The sequence below is a fragment of the Nanorana parkeri genome, unplaced genomic scaffold (genome assembly GCF_000935625.1).
Source record: "Nanorana parkeri isolate BGI_ZX_2015 unplaced genomic scaffold, ASM93562v1 scaffold418, whole genome shotgun sequence".
NCBI classification, from domain to species: Eukaryota; Metazoa; Chordata; class Amphibia; order Anura; family Dicroglossidae; genus Nanorana; species Nanorana parkeri.
Genome location: NW_017306686.1, coordinates 298,476 through 309,024, shown reverse-complemented (window position 1 = coordinate 309,024; position 10,549 = coordinate 298,476). Strand labels below are relative to the sequence as shown.

Here is a 10,549-nt window from a genome sequence, read left to right as displayed (position 1 = left end):
GGGAAGCCGGGAGGGGGATAGGGGGGGGGGGGGGGGGGTTATTTTTCTCCGTCTTGCGTTCTCCGGCAAAGCGCACATTGTGTCATAATAATTTCATTAGCAGATTCCTCTCCTGTTAGGAGGATTTATCTCCAGCGTGTCCCCGGCCTTCCCTACCCCACTGCCACCTCTCTCATCTCCAACGTTTGGAGGGAAAGTGACAGATGGAGCAGCTGATAAAACATGAATTATGAGGAAGGATCGGGAAGCAGCCGCTCACGTGTATTAAGCTGCAGAGCTGTAGGGAGCAGGGACGAGCTTGGGTTTGTCCAGACCTGGAGGGGAGCTGTCAGTGCTGGCCTAATCAGCTGCGGCCGGGGCATCCCCCACATTATTTATTTAATTTATTACAGGTATTTATAAAGCGCCAGGCAATTTACACAGCGCTTTACATACTGCACCTCACAGCAGTCCCTGCCCTCTAGGAGCTTGCAATCTAAGGTCCCTATTGTTGAAAATACAACCGCATATATTATGTCTTTTGAGCTGTAGATGGCGCTGTAGTGCAGTGCTAGTCTGTATGTTCATGCTTATCTATGATACACAGGAAGTTCTCTCTGTATGATGTATAATGCTGTATTCTGATGTAATATTCTCCTAAGCACGTAAAACCTAATTCATAATTCCTCAAGATCTCAGTGCTTCATCTAAACACATAACCAACACCTATCACGCATGCATACAGGGCCAATTTACCTTCCAGCATGTCCTTTGGAGTAAACCGGGGCACCCGGAGGAAACCCATGCAAGCACAGGGAGAATATGCAACGTCCTTGCAGATCGTGTCCTGACTGGGATTCGAACCGGGGACCTCCAGACCCACCACTAAGCCACTGTACTGCCCATAAACAAAGGGCGGGATGCTGGTGACATCATTGACCTTATAAGGCCACATGCTCCCCTGAAGTTCTCTACAGGCAGCCTGTAGTGGGTGGAGCCTGCTGGGCCCCTCCCACAGCTCTGCACAGGCTATGTACAGAATAGTAATGATGTCACTGCTGCCTTTACAACAGAATAACTTGGTTTGCGAAGTCATTCGGTGCACACAAAGTGGATTGATATCCTCTGAGGCTTCTGTGGAATGTGCCTGGAGTTCAGCTTTAATCTTAATATATTTCTAATGGAGGTCGCCATTGTTTGACTCACAAGCTGTGTGCTAATTCCGGCACCTGCTGGAAGCTGTAAAAGCAGCTTGTAAATCAGACAATGGCGGCCTCTAGTAGACCAATTCCCTTATTTAAAGTGACTGCAAGTAGAAACAAATCACGCACAATGATTTAACAAAGTCCAAGCACCAGTTGTGAAGAAAGCGGCCCCTGCGGTAGGAGTGTGATAAGTTTGGTCGAACGTCTTTTATTTACTTCAATGCAGCAAGACTGAGCTGGCCGATCACAGTGCTTTTGATGGGGACTGCAGACTCTTGTTACATGATTCTATACCATGCAGGTTTTGTCTCTGCTAACTACAAACAATGGTGTCTGAACCCCATAGCACTGGGTCTCTGCTGCTGCAGACTCAGTGATCCAGTAACCCAAAATACCAATTTCTATAGGGACTTGGCAAGTAAGGTGGCCGGCTGCAATAGGTGGTGCTATGCCCCTCGTCAGTTTAAGAACAAAGATGTACATCTGACCGGAGGAACTCTGAGCAAAAGATTTCTTAACCCTTGCAGTGGGGCTACCCCGACACCGGTTAAGTACTCGTTTGGTCTAGGGGGCTCTAATAACAGTTACACTCACCCGACCCTCGGAGCCGGTGTTCAATCGAAAGCTCTGACTTGTCGAGCTCTCCGACTGGGCACGCCACATCCGGTCACTGCCAGTAGGAGATGTAGAGCAGATGGAGCTAGTGTGCAGAAAATCCTTGTCCAACTGTTGCCACTGCGCCTCCGCGGCTAGCGGCTCATCGGATTCTATACTTAGTACAAACTTATATGTGTCGTAGGTTATAGGAGCCGATAGCCGCGCAGGCGCAGTGGCAACTCTGGTTGTAGAAAGAATCATGTGGTCACGCAGGCGCTGTAACATAATATAACCTTTGACTAGGTTATAGAATCCGATGAGGCAATAGCCGCTGCGCCCGTGCAGCTATCGGCTTCTATAACCTTGGACAAATATAACTGTAGTAGGTTATAGAAGTGGATAGCCGCGCAGGCGCAGTGGCAATAGAAAGACAGTTGGACAAGGATTTCCTGGGCATGCGCACTAGCACCATCTGCTGTAGATCTCCTGGCAGTCACCGGATGTGACACCACCAGTTGGAGAGGTCGACAAGTTGGAACTTTCGATAGAACACCGGCTTGTTTTTAGTCAGGTCCCTGCAGCCTCTCTCCCCCTCTGCTACAGCAGTCTAAGGTCCCAGAGTCATCATATTCTATATACAGTGTATAGGACATGAGGCTGCTGAGGAACATACCATTGCTGCAGTGAAGGGGTAGAGAGGCTGGAGGGAGCAAGCTGCGAGGTTCACCAGTATAACTTTGTTATTTATACACCTAGATAAAAATGAGCCCATAACCCTTGCAGTGCCGGGGTAGCGTCACTGCAGGGGTTAAGGAAAGTTTTCTTCTTTTAGCCTTGAAATGAATACAGTCTTTAGGTCCTCCGGGCATTTCTGTAGCGGCTTGCTGTTAACCCGTCCAGAAGCGGATCATACAAAATATGAAGCGTAGGCTCTGTACATTGCACTCACCGCTGGTACTGGGTCCTCGCGTTCCAAGAGATCCCTTATGAGTTTACTTCTCTCCGAAGGCAAGGCCAGATCACTCTGCAGCAGATCCCCTATAGACAGGTACGTGAGGCAGTATTTCTGTGCCAATTTCTCACATTGAATCCCCTTACCGGATCCCGGGCCACCTGTATACAAAAGAATATAAAGCATCAATGATACAACCTCAAACACTGCCATTCAACTTCAATTAAAGCCCAACAACATCCTACTGACAGGTCTAACCCTTCCCTTCCCCCAAATACATAGGTTTAGGGAAGGGTTAGACCTGTTAAGTTTTTTTTTTATATTGTTACCTATTTCCCAATGGGCAACTACTGTTGCCCATTGCCAATTGGTAGACAGGAACAGAGCGTTGTCACACTAAAACATGCTTTGCCCACACAAGCAGAACCACCCGGCCTGGTTTTAAATAAAATTGCAATAACTTTTGCAATGACATTAACATGTTCCGCATTAGATTTTGGTCGCTGCATTTAGATCTGCGAAGCGGGAAAACCAAGTTGATTTGTTCACTTTGTACCTCTGACGTTCGATGAATACTGATCAGCGTGTTCACGCCCACTACGCGTTTCGCTGTAATCACTGACTGCAGAGTAGCACTTCCCTTGCCGTGCCGGCCAGAAGCAGCTCGAATAGGAAATTCTTGCCTCGGGCTGGGAGGTCTGATAGCTGCACGTTACTAAACGACATCTCCGTGCGAGTGTTGGCGTGTTCATGAAAATGTCATGGTGCGCTACAGTTATGAAGAATTATCAGCAGAACCGCCGATAAATAATGAATGTGAAGAAATCGGTGGTGTGATATCCGAAGGCGGCGAGGAGGTACAACGCGGCGGAGGAGAGTTCATCTGAAGTCATCGCAGACGCAGCTTACAGCCCGGCGAGGTGGACAGGAAGGAACCACAAAGCCCTCCACTAGACCAGTGAGAAGCACAGCTGAGCTTTCTTGAAGCTGAACCCCAGGCAGGGATTACAAGTCATTTCTCTTTTTAAAGCGTATCTAGGGTCTAAAACTAAATATAAATCTGTATTTCTATATTGAATTTGCAGAAGTTCTCTCCCCATTACTAATAACCAGATCCAGCTAGAACTATGAAATCTTACCTATTAAAGATGCCCATAGGATGTACTTCCTCAATGGTGTCATCTCTCTCACAGAGCCGGCCTTCTGAGCTACAACTCAATATTGGAACAATGTAACATTATCATTGCTTGCTGGGAGCAATGCATGATGGGATATGTGGTCTTTGAGAAATGGAGATTGCATCACATCAAGCAGCAGGGAGAGAGAGGCAAAGCACACTGGGAATCCAGGAAGTGATGGGCAGATGGAAGGCGGCGCTCACTACATAAAAATTATTTTTCTCTATGGTTGTATTATCAGAAACAACTCTAGGATGTATTCCTATTACACTGCTGATGATATAACAGGAGAGGATATGCTGGGACTTCACAACTCCTTTAAATACAAGCAGTGCAAGTACAAGAATGTGACTTGGCATAAGCCGTTTGCATTTCCCTGTACAGCAGAGCTCAGACTAAGAAAGGGAGAAGCAGCAGAAAGAGCCAGTCAGTTGCAATGCAGCATTTATGTGCTAACATTCAGCATGCTGATAGGAGGAGAGAGCAGAGTGACAAGAGGGATGCGCTCATCAGTGTGCTTGCTGCTGCTTTGTTTACTGACTAGTCACAGGCTGGGGGAGGGACAAGACCTGTGCTACTTCACTGCAGGAGAGAAAATTCAGAGAGAGCTGTTCTTCAGAGCTGTGTAAATCTTAGAACTGAATGAACAGAATTAAAAAATCCCTTGGCACGCTTCCATGCTTGTATTTCATTAGTCTAACGACCTGTTTAACTAGAGGTCATCTCTCTCTCTCTCTCTCTCTCTCTCTCTCTCATCGCAGACGCAGCTTACAGCCCGGCGAGGTGGACAGGAAGGAACCACAAAGCCCTCCACTAGACCAGTGAGAAGCACAGCTGAGCTTTCTTGAAGCTGAACCCCAGGCAGGGATTACAAGTCATTTCTCTTTTTAAAGCGTATCTAGGGTCTAAAACTAAATATAAATCTGTATTTCTATATTGAATTTGCAGAAGTTCTCTCCCCATTACTAATAACCAGATCCAGCTAGAACTATGAAATCTTACCTATTAAAGATGCCCATAGGATGTACTTCCTCAATGGTGTCATCTCTCTCACAGAGCCGGCCTTCTGAGCTACAACTCAATATTGGAACAATGTAACATTATCATTGCTTGCTGGGAGCAATGCATGATGGGATATGTGGTCTTTGAGAAATGGAGATTGCATCACATCAAGCAGCAGGGAGAGAGAGGCAAAGCACACTGGGAATCCAGGAAGTGATGGGCAGATGGAAGGCGGCGCTCACTACATAAAAATTATTTTTCTCTATGGTTGTATTATCAGAAACAACTCTAGGATGTATTCCTATTACACTGCTGATGATATAACAGGAGAGGATATGCTGGGACTTCACAACTCCTTTAAATACAAGCAGTGCAAGTACAAGAATGTGACTTGGCATAAGCCGTTTGCATTTCCCTGTACAGCAGAGCTCAGACTAAGAAAGGGAGAAGCAGCAGAAAGAGCCAGTCAGTTGCAATGCAGCATTTATGTGCTAACATTCAGCATGCTGATAGGAGGAGAGAGCAGAGTGACAAGAGGGATGCGCTCATCAGTGTGCTTGCTGCTGCTTTGTTTACTGACTAGTCACAGGCTGGGGGAGGGACAAGACCTGTGCTACTTCACTGCAGGAGAGAAAATTCAGAGAGAGCTGTTCTTCAGAGCTGTGTAAATCTTAGAACTGAATGAACAGAATTAAAAAATCCCTTGGCACGCTTCCATGCTTGTATTTCATTAGTCTAACGACCTGTTTAACTAGAGGTCATCTCTCTCTCTCTCTCTCTCTCTCTCTCTCTCTCTCTCTCTCTCTCTATATATATATATATATATATAGAGTGCAATATAAATGGGTAATTATAACAAATGATAGAAGATTCTGAAAGCTAATGGAAAAAAACCTGGGAAGTCAAAGTTTCCTTAAAAAGTGAACTGCCATTAATAAACCGCCCCTCTGCCTCAATCTAAAGGAATCGTATTAAAGGTAGAGTAAGGGGGTAAGGGTCACTACTCATTCTCCGTCTTCATCTTTAACTACTGAGCACTGTAAACAAAAGGAAGTAAAGAAAACATAGGAAACATGTAAAAAGTAGCCTGAAGCGCCACCTACTGGCTGTATATGAGAATAAAATTTTTAGTATAGGCAATATTTCATATATACATGGCTATAAAATAAGAATGTTTAGACGCTGAGCTCCACCAAACAAGCAATTACCATGGGCACTTTCACTTAATTAGCTGCAGACCGGGCGTCCCCCACCCCTCTATGTAGACAATGTGGCAGGATGCTTGTGCTGACATCATTTACCTTATATGGCCACAAAACCATATTAAGTAAATGTCATTTACCAATACAGGCAAGGTAAATGATGTCACTGCATCCCACCCCTTTGCTTGGATTAAGCTGCAGGCGGGGAATTCACAACCCGCAGCTGATTGGGCTGCACAGAAGGACTTTCCTTTGCGTTTGGGAGGAGCTCCTTTCAGGTTCTGAACCTGAGCTCATCCCTAGCTATATTTTTAGTCCTGATCATAATAAACTGTATACAATATATAATAATGATTATATATTTATTTTTATTTATTTATTATTAAGTCTCGGCTGAGTTAACTGCTGGTGACATTTTGTTCTTGTTGCTTATGGCAATAAGATTCTTCCTTTCGCTGTATTATACTGGGCCACGAACATTCATGGGAGAGGCTCCTATAGGCTACTCCTAGGAGACACGTCTTATTATGGGGTACCAGGACGAAAAGCAGCAAACATACATATCAGCGTGGCTGTCAATGTGCTCATGTGATTGTTCTTACATTTTGTCTCCATGCATCAGCCGGTGTTGTGCAGCTCTTGTTTATAAATGATGCGAGCAGACATGACAAGACTCCCTGTTCCTGCAGCTCCAGATTATAATACGAGTCTATACACCTGTACTTAGGTTGTCAAAACGAAACATAACATTCAAACAATGGGGTCATCCGTGTTGTCTTCTGTGTACAGGAGTATAATTATTGAGTTGGCAGAAAATCACAGGAGGAAGAAAAATGCGATTGTTTTGTGCGCAGCGTTTAATCGCCGTCTCCACCTCACGCCCGCTCTGGAATTAAGTGACTCATTTAGCGTGGCGCAGGAGTGTAATTACGGTTTTGCAAGCACAGGTTTCCGCTTTCCCACTCATCATTAACCGTACCATATATCTCTGATAATCCCGAGGATTTTGCTGGGATAATTGTACAGGGAACGCGTACGATTAGTTAAGTTTAAATGTTACGTGCGTTCATTTTTATCGGCTTTGTAGAGGTGTTATTTTCTGAACTCTGGGTGGTTTTATGACTTTGCTCCTTCAAAAAGAACTACGGCGTGATCAAGGCTGCGCGCCGACTTCCTGCGACTCTAGGCAAGCTGAGCGATGGTGTCCTTTTGTGCAAGCTCCACCCCTTGTGTCTGTAGAAAAGTCGCATTAGCAGAGCCAAATAATGTTTCCTACAATGAATTAGTCCATTTTGGTGCGTCGGAGGTGTTCAGAAGAGGATGATGAACGTCAATATGATGATAAAGGATATGCATGGGGACAAATTAGCAAACAGTAATTAACACAGCGCCAACGGCTTAAGTCCAGGTAGGGAGATAGTCTGCAGTAATCGTGGTGTAAAGCATAAACGAGGCAGGCTCTCAAAAATAGGCTTTAGGGAAACCTCAACTCTGTAAAACAAAACACAGAGAGCGCCTCCATCGCGTAAAACCTTTTTAATAAAGTAAATTTAAACAGATGCAAACATACTCACAAAAGTCGAGTTTAAAAAGCATGAAACGATAAAAGCATGAGAGACTTAACCCGCCGGCTAGTCTTCCTCCCTGATGGTTAACGTTTCCGAGGTCACGCCTCCTTCGTCAGAACAGGTTTTCGGACCTCGGAAACGTTCACCATCAGGGAGGAAGACTAGCCGGCGGGTTAAGTCTCTCATGCTTTTATCGTTTCATGCTTTTTAAACTCGACTTTTGTGAGTATGTTTGCATCTGTTTAAATTTACTTTATTAAAAAGGTTTTACGCGATGGAGGCGCTCTCTGTGTTTTGTTTTATGGGGACAAATTAGTTTATGGGGGGTGCTGTGCTCCAAAATTAGATGATGCATGGAACAATTTGCATATGTTGTCAACCGCCAAATGGAGTTTATTGGGCGCGGTATAAGAGAAATGATCTACAGTGGTGGTTGTAGGTGATATACAGTATGTAAGGAATTCATATCCATACCATTATTTGCAGGACAGTTGCACAGTGGTTGTTCATAATGATGTCCTCCACTACATATGCATATGTACCTTAGCGCCTCCCTGACACTCAAGGGCATGCGGTGAGCCCCAGAGGTATGGAGGGATGACATGTCACTCTCAGGGATGGATCCTTAGCTGGGTTGTGGGAGGTGACCAGTAAATTGGGCGCCAGTCAGTTTAAAGGAGAACTATGGGGTCAGTGTTTTCCCCCATAGTTCTCCTTAGGGTAACGGGAGGACACAAACTAGCGTCCTCCCTTCACCCTAGGCTCAGTATACCGCGAGCTACAGCTCGCGGTATACTGAGACGCCGCACCTGGAGCGGATCCCGACGTAGATGACGGGATCCGCCCAGCTGCGTGAGTGACAGCTGGCTCTGCCTATCTAGAGGCAGAGCCAGCTGTACCCGCCCCCTCCCCCGTCCGTTCCGCCAGTCAGTGCTGGCAGATCGGAGCGGGGAGAGGGGAATCCAGCCCCTCCCCCTGTCACGGCAGAGAGCCGTGACAGGATCGAGAGGTGAGGGAACCCGGTATGTGTTCCCTCACCTCCCGATCTACTGAGCCGACCTGTGACAGACTCATTGTCACAGGTCGGCTCGAACTATGAGGCTGAGTGGAAATCACTCATCTCATAGTTCTCCTTTTAAACAAAGGTGATCACAAACTACAAGAAGGTAGGTAAGGAGGCAGCTCCTGCACATGTTTAGCTGTAGTTGAGACCTCCATCTAAGGCTTGAGGTTAGCCGTACAAATCTAGATTTTTCTCTTTCAGTCCATGAGCTAACCAGAAGAATCATAAGATTCTCCTCTATCCACGCTAAACAGTATGGGTGGGGGAAAGCTCTGCTGCAGGCTTTTGTATTCATACAGCTGTTACACTCCCAGCTGCCTGAATACCCAAACAGGGACTGGATCTGATACTTTATTTCAAGCCAGGTGGTCTTGACGGGGCTCACTCAGCTCGCATTTTGGCAAATTCAGCAAGAATTGAGTGGAAATCACATATCTCATAGTTCTCCTTTAAGTATCTTTCCAATGCTTTATTGTAGAACAGCCAAAACTGGGAGAGAAGGCATAGGACTACTGACATCCATGGACAAAATAGACTCCAGGCTCACCAGCCCCTTCCAGCTTCCACAGTGCATGAATACTTTAGTTGAGCAGAGGATGACACTGCGTAATAGAGCCACTGCTGGACAGAAGACATGCTCTGGGAGAGACACCAGACTTGTTCCTGAGGTCCATGCCATCTTGGCCTTCCTGGCACCTCCACTCAGACAGAGGGCTCCTCTGGTTCTCCATCCCAGACAATTCCAGACCCCACTTCTGGCCTTCTGCAGACTTTAGGCCTAGTTAGCTTCTCCAACTGTGTGCATCCTACCCCCAGGCTAGGACCAGGGGGTGGACTGTCCTGAGCACATGGTAATTCCTGGGTATTTATGCACTTCCCCAGCATGCACCACTGGCCATAAAATGCCTAGTGGAAGGCTGGAGAGACATAAACACTCCCAATGTTCTTTCACTGGCTGTCCCACTCTGTGGCAGGTCACAACCCACTACAGGTAGGTGCAGGCAATAGCAGAACACCTAGGAATGACCCAATGATCAGAGACTACAAATCAGCCAGACTTATTACAGTTCCAACACCACTAAATTTAAAGAGCCAATCTGCTTAGGGGAATGGCTGCAGTACATTATTCGTTCAATGGTTTTATGTACTTCCCCTTTAATGCAAGGATGGTAACAATGCATGCCATTCATTGATTGCTGTACATAAACCACCCTCCCTAATCAGCCCCCCCCATCTCTTCAACTAAACCCATAAGGGTGAAACGCATCAGTGACGGGTAGACCCATGGTAGGACCAACATCACTTGTGTTGCCTGGATAAAGTTGTTTTATCGCAGTGACAGCAATGGTGTGCGGCCTATAGGCGGCGTACTGTAATAAATAAGTATAGGACCTGACAACAGTACCAGGAAGGATGAAATGTATTCTAAGAAAACCCAAGTAATTGGTCTAAATGAACATGTCTCCTATATAGGAACCTCTGGTCAGCCAGTCATTGCTTCTGGTGTGGTTGGTTGACCAGTGGAGGCATACAGTACCACAGGTAGGGGATCATTGTCCCTGCACAGCTCTAGAGAAGAGGCGAAGAGGAAGTTGACACTGATGTCATGTGACTAACCTAAAGAATTCTGCCTAAAATACCTAAAAATACCAGCAGTGGGGCCTTCGGGGGGATAGGGTGGAACTGAGCGGCGGGATGGCAGAACCCATAGTTGGGCTTTAACAAGCTTCCTTTTGCAATAGCATTTAGGTAAATATATTTTTACTGTAGGAGTTATCATAAAAAATTTAAAATTGCTGCTCC

General features: G+C 46.0%; 1 protein-coding gene across 2 annotated transcripts in view; it reads right to left on the bottom strand.

Moving 5' to 3' along the window:
• The window catches only part of AK5 (adenylate kinase 5), a 139,792-nt gene that overhangs the window by 11,459 nt on the left and 117,784 nt on the right, over positions 1-10,549 (bottom strand). For both annotated transcript variants that reach the window (XM_018559883.1, XM_018559882.1), the window contains one exon: positions 2,731-2,894. In XM_018559883.1, coding sequence (XP_018415385.1) covers positions 2,731-2,894 — 164 coding nt within the window. The remainder of the gene's footprint in view (positions 1-2,730; positions 2,895-10,549) is intronic.